Genomic DNA, 18,569 nt, shown 5'->3' on the forward strand with positions numbered 1-18,569 from the left:
AATGTGGGGACCAGGCGTGGAACGACTTTAAGTAAAGGATGAACCAGATCCTGAGTCCTGCTGGGAAGTGCCACTTGACGACCAGTGCACAAGGTCTGGACGGATTGCAAAGGGGCTCGGAATAGATTGTGTTACCACAGTAGTCCTGCTGTTTTAGGGGAAGACTTAAGCGTTGGTTGGAGGTCCTTCATGCCGGGGTGAGGAGAACTATTGTGGACAAGACGGCCTCTGAGCAGGGGAACGCGCCTGAAGAGACGTCGATGCCACTCGGGTAGGCTTGAGTACTTGCAATGTGACTGGTAGTCGAAGGTGAATGGGAAGTAATTAGTTAAGAAGGTTAAACGTGGTGAGGGTAGAATGAAGCCATGATGGAAGGAACGTTAACTGAGCTGGATGGTCTAGGAAGACTGAAGCACCTGAAGCGGAACTTGTGTGAAACGTGGTAGCTGGAGGAACTGGGGTCGATGATGTTCCACCTCGGTAGTAAATGTTCTGAATGTATTTGTTGACGATACAGGGTCATCGGACTGGACGGCGATGAACATGAATGGCCCGACAAGACAGCAATCCTTATAGCATTGGTCTTAAAGAACCCCCAAACCGGCTGATAGAACGGTGTATCAAAGTGCAGCAGCAACTTGATGGACTGGATGAGAATGACGACACTTTGGAGTGATGAACCGAAGACGTTAGGGTTGGGAGGTGGGAGATACAGGGCTTGTCCCAAGGGAATGATCTGCGTGGTAAAGTTGGTATAACCAGCTGCTGTTTGGAGGACTCCAAAACATGGCGGACCGGCCTCCCGGTGCCCGAAGGGGGAAGAGGCGGCATCCCGGTGCCCGAAGGGGGAAGAGGCGGCATCCCGGTGCCCGAAGGGGGAAGAGGCGGCATCCCGGTGACCAAAGGGGGAAGAGGCGGCATCCCGGTGCCCGAAGGGGGAAGAGGCAGCATCCCGGTGCCCGAAGGGGGAAGAGGCGGCATGAGGGAAGAGGCTGCATGAGGGAAGAGGCGGCATGAGGGAAGAGGCTGCATGAGGGAAGAGGCGGCATGAGGGAAGAGGCTGCATGAGGGAAGAGGCTGCATGAGGGAAGAGGCTGCATGAGGGAAGAGGCTGCATGAGGGAAGAGCGAAGAGGCTGCATGAGGGAAGAGGCTGCATGAGGGAAGAGGCTGCATGAGGGAAGAGGCTGCATGAGGGAAGAGCGAAGAGGCTGCATGAGGGAAGAGGCTGCATGAGGGAAGAGCGAAGAGGCTGCATGAGGGAAGAGCGAAGAGGCTTCATGAACCTCACGGAAGGAGGAGACATGGCATCCCGGTGCCGAGGGGGGAAATAAAGTAGACCTGGCATCCCGGTGCCGAGGGGGGAAAGAAAGTAGACCTGGCATCCCGGTGCCGAGGGGGGAAAGAAAGTAGACCTGGCATCCCGGTGCCGAGGGAGGAAAGAAAGTAGACCTGGCATCCCGGTGCCGAGGAGAGAAGGGGGGAAAGAAAGTAGACCGGGCATCCCGGTGCCGAAGGGGGAAAGAAAGTCGACCTGGCATCCCGGTGCCAAGGGGGGGGGTTAGAAATGGGGGAAATAAGAGACCAAGCAACCCGGTGTCAGGAGAGCATGAGACAGAGGGGGGGGGGAGGAGATCTGGCATCCCGGTGCCGAGGGGGAGGGGTTTGGAAATGGAGGGAATTGAAAGACCTGGCATCCCGGTGTCAGGGGGAGCATGAGAGAGGGCATGAGGTAGAGATGTTTATTAAAAGGTAGTGTTCATTGTTAGGGGGAAGGGCGAAAAGGAGATCTGGCATCCCGGTGCCTGAGGGGGAGATATTTAGTAAAGGTAGAGTTCATGGTTAGAGGAAGGACGAGGAGGAGATCTGGCATCCCGGTGCCTGGGGGAGAGCATGAGGGGGTAGAGAGCGAGCATGAAAGAGGGGGCATGAAGAAGAGACACTTGTTCGGATTTAGTTTAATTTAGAAATAAATGAGAAAGTGAGGCCTAGTGATCCAGGAAAAGAAAATTGCAACCTTTCGCTGGATAAGAGCGGGGCCTGGCATGAACCCGGCGAGGGGGAGGGAGAAGGAGGAAGGGGGAGAAAGAGAGCGCGGGTGAGCGAGAGCAAGGGTAAAGGACGGGAGGAAAAGGAATGGAAGGAATGAGGCTGGAACCTGGCGACGTAAAGCCAGAGATGAAACGCTAGAACCTGGCGACGTAAAGCCAGAGATGAAACGCTGGAACCTGGCGACGTAAAGCCAGAGATGAAACGCTGGAACCTGGCGACGTAAAGCAAGTGGATAAAACGCCGGAACCTGGCGACGCGGTGCCCGAGGATGAAATGCCGGAACGCGACAACGCGGTGCCAGAGGATAAACCGCAGGAACCTGGCGACGCAATGCCAGAGGATAAAACGCAGGAACCTGGCGACGCAGTGTCGGAGGATAAAACGCAGAACCTGGCGACGCAATGCCAGAGGATAAAACGTAGAAACCTGGCGACGCAGTGCCAGAGGATAAAACGCAGAACCTGGCAACACAGTGTCGGAGGATAAAACGCAGAACCTGCCAGAACGTGGCAACGCGGTAAAACTATGCAACTTGGCGACACGGTGCCAGAAGATTAACAATGAGGAAGGAGAGGAGGGGGGAGAGATGGCAGGTTTTTTTTTTTAATATACATTTATTAATATTTTATAATATACATACGTTGTATGAATTTATTTATTGTTATTTTGAGCGATGCGGGAGGGGTGAGCGAGTAAGGTGAATTAATTACTTGAAAGAGGTGAGAGAGTCTGGCTCCAAGGCTTGAGTGATGGGCAGCTCGGTGCGGGAGGAAGGAGACAACGGAGGAGGAAGGAAACGACGGAGGAGGAAGGAGACAAGGGTGAGGATACTTTACCTGGAGGAGCCGCTCCTGCCCGCGAAAGTGGGCGGGGCAAAGCGCGCTCCGCAGTGGAACGAGAGTTAACGGGAATTGTGAGCGCAAAAGAGAAGTTTAAAACATCATGATTTGATGACGGTGCCGTGGTCTGGAGACCTGCCGCCGTCCACGCGGACGGTCAATGTAGAGAGAAATGACGAGCGCGTGCGGTGGGCGCTTAACGAGCGAGGCCGCGGGATGAGGCTGGGATGACGCGGGCGCTGGAAAGACGGAGCGCTGGGAGGAGGGCGCAGGACGTACGGCGATCTCAATACCGGACTAGCAGAAGTGATGCGAGGTGGGACGCCGGTCTGCTGACGGGAGCCTGGCCGTGAACGAGAGCTGAGCCTGTGAGAACAGCTGATGGGACCGGACCGGTCCTAGTGGGACGCCAGTGGAGGATGGCCCGGTGTGGCTCGCCTGTGCTGGGCCGATGCATCGAAAGGAACGAGGTCGAGTTGATCCATAGAAAGGTCAGGAACGAGTGTGTTTTCAAGCGAGGCTCCCGCCGCCATGGAGCGTGTGCACGAAAATCACGAACACAGGTGTGTTGTTGTTGTTGTTTTATGGCGGTTGGCATCCAATTGTTGCATTACCGCCAGACTTTATTCCTCAGACTTTTCGTAGTGTGATCTGGATGATTAAGTAGTGTAGCCGCAGGAAGGGGCGTGGTCCTGCTCCCGAACTTAAGATAACAAACTTATCTTCATCAATTGCTAAATAATTGCTACTAGCATCCAAAATGAGATCGCATACACCGTCCAGAATCCTCAAATACTCACAGTTAATGACATGTAGCCGTGTTGTGTGGTCCTCTGCACAAACACATTTCCTATAGGGACAACAGAGCGTACGTGTCATGTCCTTTACCATATTGCAGATATTGCTGCAGCTACATTACAACCGCGTTATTTCACACCGCCCTGTTCAGCCTCCACGAGCATCGCCGCCGTTCGTGCATTTCCACCTCGTTTCTCCGCTCAAAATGTTCGGATAAAACTGCTTTCTTTGTTCTCGCTTTTATTTCCTCGGAGACTTTAAGCGCGGTCGCCTTCTCTTTTTTCTCTCTATTGTTTTTGAGCTCATCTCCTCATCATTATTGCCCCTGTTTTGGTCCTAACCCAAATACAATCATTAAAAAGCCCCATGTGTGGCAGTGAATATATATATTTTCGTTTTTTTTTCACACAGATTCTTCAGTTCAGTCCAAGGCCACATTATTCCAATGCGCGGATTAATAATGAATTCAGGTTGGCTTTAAATGAAACTCGCTCCAAGGATTCTTCATAACATCATCCATTAATAACTATAACTTCTGGATATTTAACACCGATGCATATTTCAACATCGGAAACGCGCGAGGTAACTTTACTAATTGATTGCGTTGATTTGGAGTTAGAAAGCTCATGATCGCCGGTTTTGGAGCTAACTGGAGCTCTCTGTTAAGCTAATTTAATCAAGTTAACTTAAATCTGAGGCTTTGTTTTAACACGATCTGCCCATAAACGTATGATTTGTGCTGCGTTCTCGTCGTCCCCGGAGGTCGGAACTCGGACCCTCGAAGTGACGTTTTTCCCGAGTTCCTGTACTGCAGCGGTCAAGTTGGAAAAACAATTACCAGTATATTACGGTAACGACTCAATCAAGTAATAAAAACAAGGAAAGTGCTTAAATCAGCCAAATGCGGATTCAATTACATTCATTTATTAACCCGGACTTTACTGTTAGGGTTAGAGTTACTTCCAGACAGTCGTTTGAGAGTGAACTTTTGCTTTTGTTAGCGTTACATTAGCTCCGCGTATCCGTTAGCAACATTAGCATAACAGAACAGAGAAGCTAAAGGTAAAATGACACAAGTGCTTTCACTAATAAAGCTGTCAAGGCGTTTTATGCTTTAGCTTTAACTGAAATGAAAAAGTGAAAATGACACAGTTTGTGCAGCTGAACCAGTTCCTCTTAAATAGCGTTACGATCAAACGCTTTAGCATTAGCAAGCGTTTTTTCCAGCAAGTTAGTCGCATTCGTCATCACGTCTAAGATAACTCTGGTGCGTTATGTCACCGTGGCAACTGTGGATCTGTCCTCCGCAGACGTATCGACCTGTGTCCACCATGTCCCCGTGAGATTAATACGTTTTATGCAGCAACATTTACTTTGAGCGCTGCATTAAATATTTACACATCGCATTTATTCCGTGTTTAAAAATGCATGACTCTGGGAGCAATTATTCGCAAACAGTAGTTAAATCTTGTACCGTGGTTGATTAAATATTCCAGCAACCAAACTGTTGCCTCAAGCTGAAATATCATAAAAGTGTCTTAGGTGTGAGTCCCGGAGCAGGAGGTCTGTCTTTGTGGAGGTGAGTAAAGCTCACCGGCAAGACGGCTGCCAGAGCAAAGCAAAATCACATGAGAAAGGTCACGAAATTTTGTGAGAATTTAATTAGACTTTTCCTGGTTAAATAAATAATGGTTAAATGAAAAAAAAAAAATCATCTGCATTGAACTGTTTGTTTGTTTATTGCTTGCCAGTAGTATTTCGTATTTTGAGTATTTTTTGGTATATTTAATGGAAACTCAATTCATGCAACACATTTGACATATTCACGGTTTTGGTGGTTAAAATATGGTGTATTTCATATTAAGTCTGTGCAGCTTTTGGTTTATTAAAAAAATACTGTTGTTTGAAAGTATTTGGTTCTTTAAAACAGTGATATATTGCACATAAAATCATACAATAATCTATGATTTTATCGTATATCGAGGGTCATGTACAGTAAGATTCCCAACACTATTATATACCATATTGATCCTTTTAATAGTTAGGGCAGCAACTAACGATCATTTTACTAAGCAATTAGTCTAGTAATTATATTCATTCTATTAATCGATTCGTTGCTTTGAACTCAAACCTGGTAGAATACATTTCTGGACAAAATAAATACACTAAATTTACCCATTTTCCATGTCATTTTCATGCAATTACGGCTCAATTTGTGTTATAAAACTTATTTTCTCAGCCCATGGCATGTTTAGGAGTTCATGTACAGACCAGTTAACGATTATTCAATTACTAAATTTGTTGACGATTATTTCAAATATCAATTAGTTGCGACTAATTGAGTAAGTTGTTGCAGTAATAAAAAGTAAATATAGCCGCAAGCGGCAATGATCGGCCCTCGCCACGCCGCCGCCACGCCGCAAGAGGAGGGGGTCCTTTTGTCCTTTTATTACGCCTACTGCTGAATCTGTGACGCTGTCACATCTTCTCCCCTTTGTTTTACCATCAAAAAGCTATTTTATTTTGAATTCTTGGCAAAATGTGCGGCTTTGCCGCACAGACACCGTGACTCTTTGAATAAAAATGTGAATAACTTTTGATGGTCCACACCTGAAGATGAGTCTCACCAAATTTCAGGTTAATAGGGCAAACGCCCTGGGAGGAGTTTGTGAAAGTCTAAAGTGTAAACATGTTCTGGCGATTTCCCCATTGGAATAACATGGGAGGTTTTGGTCATCGTTACGGCAAAACCATAACAATTATGACATGGGTCTCGTTGACTTTTTTGATGGGGATGCCAAAATTGAGTTGTGTGTCAAATTTCATAAAATTTCGCAAAACTAAACATTTAACCTCCATATAAAATCTGTAGGGGGCGCTGTGGTGCCAAATTCATTTATTTCACTTCAAGTACGTTTAGCGCAAAGAGTTTAACAACTGATTCTAATTTGACGCAATTCGGACTTTATCTGCGCAAACGGCAGAAATGTTAAATTTGGGAGATTTCTGAAATTCTAGCTAAAGTTTGCGGCTTCGCCGCACAGAGACCGTGACAGGTATCAATGTAATTTGAATAACTTTTGATGTCCCACTCCTCAGTAGCATTTTCACCAAATTTCAGCTTTTTAGAGCCAACGCCCTGGGAGGAGTTCGTAAAAGTACGACGTTTGGAAAAACTCCCGAGTCCTGCTTAGCCATTTTTGAACCAATATGGCCGACATTTGGTTGGGTGGACGGCGTTGCCGTAATAATATTTTTTACTTCTCTTGTCACCATCTATCTTTGCGCCAAATTTCATGATTCTACGATCAGATTTTTTTTGGGTCATTTCCTATCTCTCAATGCATTTTTGGTACATTTGGGGGCGCTGACGCACCAATTTTTTTATTTTACAAAAGAGAAATAGCCAGAATGTAGAGAGGCACGATTTTTAGAGGTGTGCAAATTTTTGTGACTTTTCGTCAATGTTCACTGGGTAAAAAATAGGGGGGTTGGTCCCGAGAAGAAAGAAAGAAGAAGAAAGAATAATATTCCGATGCGAAAACAATGTTTCCCATGTTTCAAATATCATAAACTATACATTTTCGGAAAGCGCTCGCGCTTTCCTACCTCATGGTGTGGGTCCCTGGTCATTGACGGGTACTTTCATTAATTTTGAGTGGGCTCCGCCCACTTTGTGTTTTTGGCCCTCTATACAGTAATAATGTTCAATTTTTTCATTACATGCTTATATGCACGGAACATGCAAGAGATGGGGAACGTATTCGTGAGCTACTTAGCGCAAATGAGTGCTTTATATGGGGATAAGCGGTCGTCATCCCAATGTAAAGTGCTCGTTTAGTGCGCACTTTTGCACGGGCTTCGCCCGTTTACAACGGTAACGTTCCATTTTCCTATTACTAATTAGTATGCACGGGGCGTGCGTGAGTGAAGGAGTGCGTTAGTGAGTGTTTGGAAGTGGTGAGTCGATTTCGTGCGCACTACGTGCGTACTTTCGCAGCCGTGCTTCGCACGGCCTTACGAGATTAATAGGCCTCTCGCCAGCTTGTGGCGCTCGGGCCTAATAATACTTCACCCACAGCCTCAAACTTGAACAACAATAAACCTAGTTTTACAAGTTTAACTGAAATGTAAGACTTATTCTCTGATAACCCTAAAGTTTATATCTCTACCTTTGATTTCTTGTGTTAGTTTGGCAAATCTATACACAATATTTGTCAGAAAAAAACACGCAATAAGATATTTTACCAAAACGACTCATCCCTAGTTGGAACCCGGAGTACATTAGTGGCAGAACAGAAGTAATGTCGTCCAAGCGTCTTCACCTACAGTAAAATAGATAAAGATATTGAATTTGAGCCGCTTTGAGCCTTGAATTCCTTGTTTGTTGACATCTCTGCGCAGCGGACCAGGACCGTGTCAAACTGTCACAAGGCAAAAATGACCCGACTACAGCAGCAAACAAAAACAAAACTGAACAGCAATTATATCTTTGACAGAGAAAGATCGCACCACCCACATGTTCAGACCCAGGTTCCGTGTACACAGCCCTGTGGAGTAGCTCATTAGAAGCTGAGATTTAGGGCGCTCTGCCAAACCCATCTGATCAGTGGGATCTTAATTACCACTAACGAACCTCCACAAAGGCTCGCTCTGCTCCGTGCGCGGCTGACGTGAATGAGTAGATTAGTTGGAGTGAGTTTGGATCATTATAAACGGCACGAATACTTTTTTTTCTTTTCCTCGAAGGTCTCGCACTTGGCTTCACAAACTGTAAACTGTGTTATGGCTGGAGTTAAGAGGAACAGACAGAACAGCCCCAGCTCTGGAACAAGTTTGACTCTTTTGTGTTGACAATAAACAATAGTAGAGTGTGTTTGGTGTGATTTGAGTCGGGTGGAAAAACAAGCCGCATTACGTAACTGTTGATTTGGTGGAAATAATGTTTAAAAAATGAACAGGAGATATGATTAAAATATTCTACGCTAGTCCTCCAGGTCTGGATTGGAGGGTGTTACTTCAATGTCCCACATGGTCTTTAAGATGTTTTACCTTTTGTCATCCTGGGTGCTAAGTGGTCCCATATTTAGAGGGACAGAAGTCAAACACCTTGTTCCTTGTTTCAAAAGATGACAAAATGGTCCCGCTCATTTCTGTAAAAATAAAAAACAACTAACATTGATATTAAGATAAGATAAGATAAGATATAAGATAAGATATTCCTTTATTGTCCCACATGGGGAAATTTCATTGGTACAACGCAGGTAGATACAGAGGTAGATCCAGAAGAACAGATCACTTATAGGAAGTCTGAAAAACACTTTCAGTAGAAGATCTCCTATAAATAAATAAAAACTCCCATAGACAAATAAATAAATAAATACCATTGCATGTGATCACGACAGTAATTGCACATGAATATGTGTCACGACAGCACATAGATTGCACATGAATTTCACAGCAATTGCACATGAATTCCAACAGCAATTGCACATATGACAGAATTGCACATCAGTATTAGGTTAGGTCAGTATTGTGAGTGTTCAGTACTAACAGTTTTTGTTATAAAGTCTGACAGCAGCAGGAAGGAAAGACCTACGGAACCTTTCCTTCACACATCGAGGGTGGATCAGTCTCTCACTGAAGCTGCTTTCCAGAGCGGAGAGAGTGTCCTGCAGGGGGTGACACTCATGGTCCAGCATAGATGTGAATCTAGCCAGGACCCTCCTGTCCCCCACCTCCTGCACCGAGTCCAGAGCACAGCCCAGGACGGAGCTGGACTTCTTGATGACTCTGTCCAGCTTCCTCCTCTCCCTCTCTGTGATGCTGCTGCTCCAGCAGGCCACACCGTACAGGAGGGCTGATGCCACCACAGAGTCGTAGAAGGTCTTCAGGAGTGGCCCTGTCACTCCAAAAGACCTGAGTCTCCTCAGGAGGTAGAGCCGACTCTGGCTCTTCCTTTACAGTGCGTCTGTGTTATGAGTCCAATCCAGTTTGTGGTTCAGATGAACACCCAGGTACTTGTATGAGTCCACTCTCTCAATGTCCCGTCCCTGGATGTTCACTGGTGAGGGGGCAGTGGGGTGGCGTCTGCGGAAGTCCACCACCATCTCCTTTGTCTTCTCCGCGTTGATGAGGAGGTGGTTCCGCTGACACCAGTCCACAAAGTCCTGCGCCAGTCCTCTGTACTCCGCATCATCGTCCGTGATGAGTCCGATGATGGCAGAGTCGTCAGAGAACTTCTGCAGGACACAGCTGTCCGTGTCATGTCTGAAGTCTGCAGTGTAAAGGGTGAAGAGAAAGGGCGCGAGGACAGTGCCCTGGGGCGCCCCCACACTACAGGTCCGAGTGTCAGACACACAGTTCCGGGCTCTCACAAACTGGGGTCGGTCTGTGAGGTAGTCCAGGATTATTAGGCAACATGTCTTCATTTGTCTATTCAAGATGCAAATCTAGCCCTGTTGCATTACAGTTCAACCATAACAAACATAATATTATATCTTCAGACTAGTCAAAAGTCCTCAAAATGATGCCAATGAACAGGAAGATGAGACCAATAAATAGCTTGTCACTAAATTAATGACTATTAAAAACTGCATGACAATAATGTACAAACATGCTTTATTATTTTGTTTATACGTTATTTACTGAGGCACGATTTATTGCTCTAAAAGGGGTCCACAAAAAGGCCCTCTGTGCAGACAATTGTAATATACCTGTATAAAACAATTTTAAGTCCCTCACCTGAAATACCTTATTGTGAGTTAATGTAGCAAGCTACAATAAAGCGAGATGTAGTCGGCTTGTGTTCTTGAAAGTTAAAAGGAGAGAGAAATTAGCTTAACTTAAACCCTCAGGCGGTACGTTGCAATTATTTACGTTCCATCCTTGAACTCTACTGCCATCTGCTGCTTTTTGGGATATTACAAAAGAAGCACATGACACTGGTGGTCACATGTCAGGTTCCATTCAATCAAAACACGTGTTGTGTTTCTGTAACCAATCAGCGTGTAGTATGGGAGCCACTAAGTCTGATTTGTTACAACTAACCCGGAAGTACCTAACCATGGTGAAAACATGTGAAGCACTGGACTCTGGCGACAGATTGGATATTGAATTTATTTTAAAGCTCTGCTGGCTTCTGCTCTAAATCAGGCGAGCTGGATAAAATATAGACATTGTAAGATATAAAAAATATCACCAAGCCCTGACTGTTAGCATTTGTGGCTAACTAGACAGCTGCATTCCCAGGTGTAGTTTTTCCCATAACTTTGTTGTAACCTTGATTGAATATTAAAGTTTGCATCGCAAATGGAGACTGCAGCTTTGATTGCTCCTGTCACAGCTCTGGAGTTCGTTCAGAACAAGTTTCTGCTCTCTGGTAGGAGAAAGTCCATAATTTGCCTTTTCCATTAGTATCTAGTCTTCTACTGTTATTGATTATAAATATATTCATTTATTTATCTATATATGCTGCCATATTCTCTACATCATGTTCTTTGTCTATAGTATGGTTTCCTTTAATTTCTGCAAAAGTCAACATAATTTTTTTCTCTTTAATAATATAATAGTAATAATGATAGAAATAATTTGCAATAATAACCAGTGTCACCAGTGTTTGTCTCATGTAGCACATTGGCCACCCGAAGAGTATGTGTTTTATTTAGAGAAAATTATATACGCGTTTTCGTCCTCCTTTGGGTTGATCATTATTTAAAACTACCTCATGAATGGTCTTGTCTCATTTTACACCCAATTAGTCTTCTATTGTCAACGAAGTTCCAGTGGCACTCAGACTCAAATAAAATCTTAGGTGGTGTAAAACGGTTGACAATAACTAATCTGCACTAAACTAAACTTCTGTTTCTGTCCTGGCAGGTGAAGGGCCAGTGCTGACAGTTTACAGTCTTCATCCTTGTCCTAAAAGCTGTTCTTCACTGAGTGTGCTCCAACACCAGAGAATCCACGGGATACGACCAAGAGAAGGAGAAACAAAAACACCAGAGCAAGAAAAATGTGGTAATTATTTAATCATCAACAAACATCCAATTGAGTGTACTTAAATAGCAGGTACTTACAATATATACACGTGTACTAATCTGATATGAATACTTGGATTAGACTAAAGATGCATTTCTTAATACAAGTACAATAATTTTTAGTTTTATCATATATATTTTTCACTTGTTTTCTGTAGTATCGCTGCCCGCTCACTAGTCAATATAGATTTCATTTTTCATTTCCTTCTATTTTAATGACCCCTATATACACTGCAAGTTAAAAAAGTTAGTGGTTTGATTCCCACACCTGCCAATGTATTTGTACACTGTGTTTAGAGAAGCCTTGATTTTAGACCACGTTCATATGGATTACTTTATAATGCAAGTATATTTAAATTCACCCAATGTTCCTCTTGTCCATTTATTCCTACAGATCTGACCTCGTCTTTTTACGATCTGGCAGTGTTTGGAGGCAAAGCTTTACGTCTCGTCCGTCTCCATGCCTCGGACTCTCTTCAATTACAAAGCATTTGCCCCATTATAGAGCTCCACGACTGGATCCTGGATGTCCGCTGGGTGTGTGAGGACCCGCGCCCACTCCTCTGCGTCGCTTTAGCCCACAACAGTGCACTTCTCCTGGACACCGAAGCCAAAACCACCCTCTATCAGCGATCATGCTCTGAAGTCTGTCTACTTTACTCTGCTCTAGTTTTAGCTCATACATTTAGGTCCGATATCGTGCTTATCGGAGGAACTGTTTTTAATCAATTAGTCATTTGGAAACCAGGGGATGCAGCAGAAAGTTTGGACTCAAAAGCCCCGGTCGAACGCTGTTTGTCGGGTCACAGTGGAGTCATCTTTGACATTTCGTACTCGCAAAATGAAGGAGTGCTCGCTTCTGCCTCGGACGACCGGAGTGTCAGAATTTGGCAAGTTGGGAATTTGGGAGGAAATGGAGGACAATGCGGCGATCAGAATCCAGTTTGTTTACACGTTTTGTACGGGCATCAAGCAAGAGTGTTTTCCGTGAGGCTTTTGGGTTCCAAAGTCTTCAGCGCTGGAGAAGATGGGTCCTGCTTGATGTGGGATAACGGGCAGGTTGTACAAACTCTGAAGGGGCATAGAGCTGGAGGCGTGCGCGCTTTGTCAATATGTTCAGAAAGTTGTGAAAATTCAATTTGGGCGGCGTCAGGTGGAGCGGATGGAGGAGTTCGGCTGTGGAGGCTTGGAGTGAAGCAAGATCAAGCAGAAGACCGTGAGGAGCATTTAAAAGATCTCAAGTTTCCTGTGGAGAAAGTTGACGTAAATGAATTGAAGAAGCAAAAAGTTAAACACAAAGACAAGGGTTTGAAGTCAAAATGGGTGAATAATCCACAAGCTGATTGTTTAAAGTTGAAAAAAGGAGAATTTGGACCTCAAATGGATAATGCAGGAACTGGAAATGTGGCAAATAAACTGGCAGTGACACTAGACAAGCTGAATATTAGTGAAGCCTTCGTGGATAAGAAAGAAGTCTGTCCAGGGACTCACAGGAACAAGGACCAAAGCCAACTTGAAAAAGAGCGAGTTCACCCAAATGCTGTTGAAGAAACTACAGATGGTATAAGCGATTCAATAGACGAAACAGAAGCAAAACCAACAGTGGAAATGACCCATGTTGACTTGGGCATTGTTGGCGTTGGCGTCCCTAAAGCCATTTGCACATTGGATTCTGAAAACTCAACTTGGACCGATTGTAGATTTATTGTTTGCACAGAAAAAGGAGGCGTCTACGAATATAGCAACGCAAAATGGGAACTAGCTTGGCAAGGACCACGTGAATTTCAATCATACTGCGTTATGGAGGTAATCTGTGTCAAATTCAAAGACTCGCTCGTTCATTTGTGCGCTGTGGGGAATATCATTGGGTCGGTGCAGGTTTTTCCTATCACAAATCCAAAAAGTGGAACACGCTTGGTTGCAGGGAATGGGAAAATTCATAGTTTAATTTGGCAAAAAGGAAGCTTAGATGGAGGCGCTTGGTTGCTAGCTTCTGGAAGTGACGGCCTGGTTTATCGCTGGTGGATCGAATTGAAAGATACCAAGAATCTTGATTTAAAAGTGGAAGAAATGCCAAATTTTGAGCTTCCAAATTGTGCCAAAAGATGGTTAACTGCGGCAGTCAGGGCGCAACTGGGAAAAGACGTTGCCTGGGTGTGTGGAGATAGAAGAGGGTCACTACTTTTGTTCCAGGAATTTGAACACGTAAAGATGACCAAAGGCGAAGAACAAACCGCGCTAGTGAACGCTAGTTGTCAAGCTAGTGAGGAGATAGCCCCGACGCAAGGTTTTACAAAATTGGCAAGTGATGGAGTGGCTAAAACAGGTCTGCTATTGGAAAATCTTTCAAATGAAGGACCGCGTAAAGTAAACCAAGAAATGGGTGGTGAAATTCAAATAAACAGAGAAATAATCCAAGAAGCTAACGTGCTAAATCATGATACTACCAAAGACGAGCGTGTGCTAAAGCTAGCCCCAGTGAGTGCTTTGTTTGGTGTCCATGGCAAACAAGGAGTAACTTCCATTTTTGAGCATTCAAGTCTTTATTATAGTACGGGAAGAGACGGATGTGTGAGGATTTTCCGTTCTAGACTGTCCAAAAATGAAGGGAACTTTGAGCAACCCAGTCCACAATATGTCCTGGAGGTCCTAAGAATACAGCGCGCTTGTAAAGGAATGGAGTGGCTTGAAAAAATACTGATATTGGAGCCAAACATGGGACAAGAAGTTGAGGATTTTGATGGGGAAAACATAGAATCGACTGAAATGAATCATCCACTCGTAAAAACTGTTGGCGCTGTGAGCCGACGAAATGCGCAAGAAGTTCGCTTTGCCATTGTTGGTTTTCACGGCAACGATTTTGTCGTTTGGGATCCTGTTCGCCAAGAAAGATTACTGTCAGTTCCATGTGGGGGCGGACACCGTTCGTGGAGTCTCTGGACAGATGAAAAAGGACACTGGACCGAAAATGCAGCAGTAGTTTTTATCAAACAAGGCAACGTTTTGGCATCGGAAAAAACCTCGAAGGACGCAAACGGAAAAATTGGTTGCACGTTAAGAGAAGGGATACACGGAAAAGGGATCGGGTGTGTTCACAGGTTAGGACGTATTTTGATCGGTCAAGAAAATGCATGCTGGGAGCTGGCGGTGACTGGCGGGGAAGATACGAGCGTTGCCGTTTTGGCATTGAACCCAAAGAATGGTGAAATGAGTGTGCTAGCAGTTCTGACGGACCACATCTCGAGCGTGAGGGCGTTGACGGCTGTGGTGAGCCAAGATGGCGGCAGGGCGGCCTTGTCGGCGCTTGTGGTGTCGGCAGGTGGGCGGGCCCAGATGCAGTGCTACCGCCTCCTGATTGGCCGCGGTGAACAAGGAGACGCACCTTCCTGTCAGGTGATCCACGTCGCAGAGCACCGACTGGACGAGCGGTGGGAGAGGAAGAGGAACAGGCACAAGATGGTCAAGATGGACCCAGAAACGAGGTACCAGCACAGACTTTTTAATTGGGAAAAGGGCGGAGCGACATGACTATAAAACGACGATCATGAGCTGACACCAAATACACATTAATAATTAAACTTAAAAAACAGACACTTTTTCCCACTTACTCCTTCTATTGGTCAACCTCAGCAATGTTCTAAGTGAGTGACAGATTAAGAAGAAGCAGATTACTTTATTTATATCTTCAAGGCAATATTTGTTAGCGTTGACATGATGCTAACGTTTTAGCTAATATAATACATCCATGCGTTTTAGACACAATTTCGATACTGAGGAAAATATCAATATAAATGTTGATACTGGAATGATAATTTCAAAAAATACAAATGCTCCTTTAAAAAAAATAGTATGTGTTCTGTTCTGTTTTTTACACAAAGTAAAGGTAGTTTCATTTAAGTTACAATGTACTCTTATGCTAGTTCGAATCTAAGCTGCCCTTTAATGTGATACTAAAAAAATACATAAATGTTAAAACCGCAATGATAATGAAAAAAAATACAAATGCACTTCAAAGATATATATATAGAATATGTGTTATTTGTTTTTGTTTTTTACACAAAGTAAAGGTAGTTTCATTTAAGTTACAATGTATGTACTCTTGTGCTAGTTCTAATCTAAGCTGCAATGTGTGTCTAGTCGATTTGTATCTGTTTTCTTATATTTTGTATCAATCCTACATGAATTGTAATCAAATCAAAATTGTGATCTGGCTTCAAGAAAATCCCCCCCCCCCAATGAAGATCATTCTCTTTTTTAGTGTAACATTTAACTGTACATTTAGAGCAACACTTTGTAATATGGAGCGTATGAGTTGTGTTTATCTCTGTCTATCGTCTCTGTAGATACATGTCGATCACAGTTTTGGAGCAGACGTCAGACTCTTTGATCGTGGCGTTGGGCTGCAGTGATGGCGCGGTCAGGTACGGCCACTGGATTTAGGGCAAGATAGTTGTCAAAGTGAATAATTTAATGATTTGTTTTTGCCCTCAGGCTGTTCTCTGTGAGCGAGGTGAAGCGCCACGTGGAGTTGTTGTGGGAGAGTTTCCATCATCAGCGCTGCGTCCTCAGTGTCGCCACCTGCTGTTTACAGGACACACAAGGGAACAGGTGAGACTGGACGATTTGTAAGGTACTTCGCAGACAAGATCAAGTAAATTCATAGGCTGTTATTCAAGTAGCAATATATTTACACTGAAATCAATGACACAGATGCGCCTGTTGGTGAGTGAGATATTGAAATGTTAGAAAAGAAGAGTATATGAATCATAAGTCAATAAATACCTAACATGTCATTAATTATTTCATAACATTTGTGGCGTAACATAAGAATGAGTAAGCTACTTTGCAGACTCTATTTATTTCCCACATTTATACAATTAGAATATTTTTTGTTGTTGATGCATTCAGCAGAAATATAGTTAAAAGTGTACAAAACCAAAAAATAAGATATTGTATTTTCTGGACTACAAGTTACACCGGAGTATAATTCGACCAGCCAAAAGTATAGGTATTGGTAAAATGTATTTGATAAAATCCAAGACCAAGAGCAGACAGTTAATCTTGAAATGCAATTTAAAATAATAACAGATGAGAGAACATGGTGAATAGGTGTACGCATGCTAACGCTAACACCTTCAGCTACATGACGCACAGACAACAAACTATGGTAAGTGTCTGGTATGTTAACGTAACATATTAACAGTTATTCACATAACTATAGCATAAAGAACATGCTAACACGTTTACCAAAGCATCAGTTTTACCCCAAATCACTCAATCCATTGAATTCTTCTTCCTCTGTGTCACTTCTAAACAACTCCACAAACTCCAGAGGTAGAGGAAGTGCTGATTCTAGAACCCCCTCTTGCGGTTGCCAGTGTGAAAATAACATATAATATCACACATAAGTCGCACCCCGGCCAAAACTATGAAAAAAGACTTATAGTCCGGAAAATACCGTAAATTGTTTTTACCCACCAGTTAATATTACAATTTTCTGCCTAATATCCACAATTTTCTACCTAATATTTGTATACCTAAACTCATTTGAACACGTCTATAGTTTTTTAAAGTGGCAGATCACATTTATTTCCCCCTTGGTATTACAGGCATAATCTGCTGTTTTCCGCTGCTACTGACGGACAGATCGCTATGTGGGATTTCACCTCGTTCTCATCGTCCAATCAGAATCCCACTTCACCCATCTTCACTGTTCCTGCACATCAGAGCGGCGTTAACTCTTTGGACATTTACCCAATCAGACTCCACGACTTTCACCATCTAACTGTCGCAAGTGGAGGAGACGACGGCCACATCACCGTGTCTCAAATCAAAGTCCAGTTTGTTGACGATTCCGATCCTCAAACTCAGCTTTGTATCGATCTGTTAGACCAATCCCGCGTCCCATTGGCGCACGCTTCCCCTTTGACCTCGCTGAAGCTGCTGAACAAGAATCGACTAGTCTCCACGTCCTGCGATCAGAGGGTTTGTCTGTGGAGAATCGGCAGTGCGGGGATACGCCACCAGAGGGCAGTGTGTACCCACGTGGCAGACGCAGCAGCAATGGCAGTTTGGGAAGACCAGAAAAGTGGGTCAAGTGCTGAGGAAGGGTTTGGACATGGAGAGGAATCAGAAAATACAAACGCAGGAGAAGTTTGTACCGGGAAAAGCGACGCTGCAGAGACGGAGGCAGGATTTGTGCTGATTTGTGGACAAGGCTTGCAGCTGCTTCACATGTCTTAAGTGTATTTAATAAACTACGCAATCATGTGAAAGATGCTAAAGTGTGTTTGTTAATTCATTTTTATTTTGTATATATTTTAATAAAGATCGTTTATCATTTACACAATTTTTTGATGTTCTTGGAATTTGTTAAGTAGTTGGTGTAAGTGGTCATGGAAAAATGTGTTCTGCAGTAAGAAACATGCAATATCCTGATAAATAAAACAGCTTTTAAACGTTAATGACATAAATATGTATCAAATATGTACATCTGCATGGTAAATCTCCTCATTGCTTTAGAAAATACAATTATCTTCTCACCGTTAAGCAAGGGCAATTTTCCTTCCTACTTGTGGAGCAAAACGATGGAATGAGTATGATGACTATATAAAAACTTCAATACCGAACAGTGAAACGTTTTTGAATGATATATTGCTCAGTAAATATATATTATGACTTTAACAGTTATGGAATTACCTCCTCTTACATCTGCTGTTCATGTCAAACCAGGAAGTAAAAGAATAAACTTGTTAAACTGGAGAAAAATAGGCAAAATCTGTCATACATTGAATCATGTTCCTATACGTTTTAGAGAAATGTGTGGTCGAACCTGTCACTCG

The 18,569-nt window shown here is 43.8% G+C and overlaps 1 protein-coding gene across 1 annotated transcript; it reads left to right on the forward strand.

Annotated features, from left to right (window-relative positions):
* The first annotated feature begins 10,756 nt into the window (after positions 1-10,756).
* wdr6 (WD repeat domain 6) lies at positions 10,757-18,059 on the forward strand. Its single transcript, XM_072449373.1, has 6 exons — positions 10,757-11,069; positions 11,567-11,707; positions 12,122-15,209; positions 16,071-16,148; positions 16,219-16,335; positions 17,337-18,059. The coding sequence occupies exons 1-6, from the start codon at positions 11,000-11,002 to the stop codon at positions 17,968-17,970; spliced, it is 4,128 nt and encodes a 1,375-aa protein (XP_072305474.1). The 5' UTR covers positions 10,757-10,999; the 3' UTR covers positions 17,971-18,059.
* Positions 18,060-18,569: the final 510 nt, after the last annotated feature.

The sequence above is a fragment of the Eucyclogobius newberryi genome, unplaced genomic scaffold (assembly GCF_026437365.1).
Source record: "Eucyclogobius newberryi isolate DKJ021-1_F unplaced genomic scaffold, fEucNew1.0.hap1 SCAF_17, whole genome shotgun sequence".
NCBI lineage: Eukaryota > Metazoa > Chordata > Actinopteri > Gobiiformes > Gobiidae > Eucyclogobius > Eucyclogobius newberryi.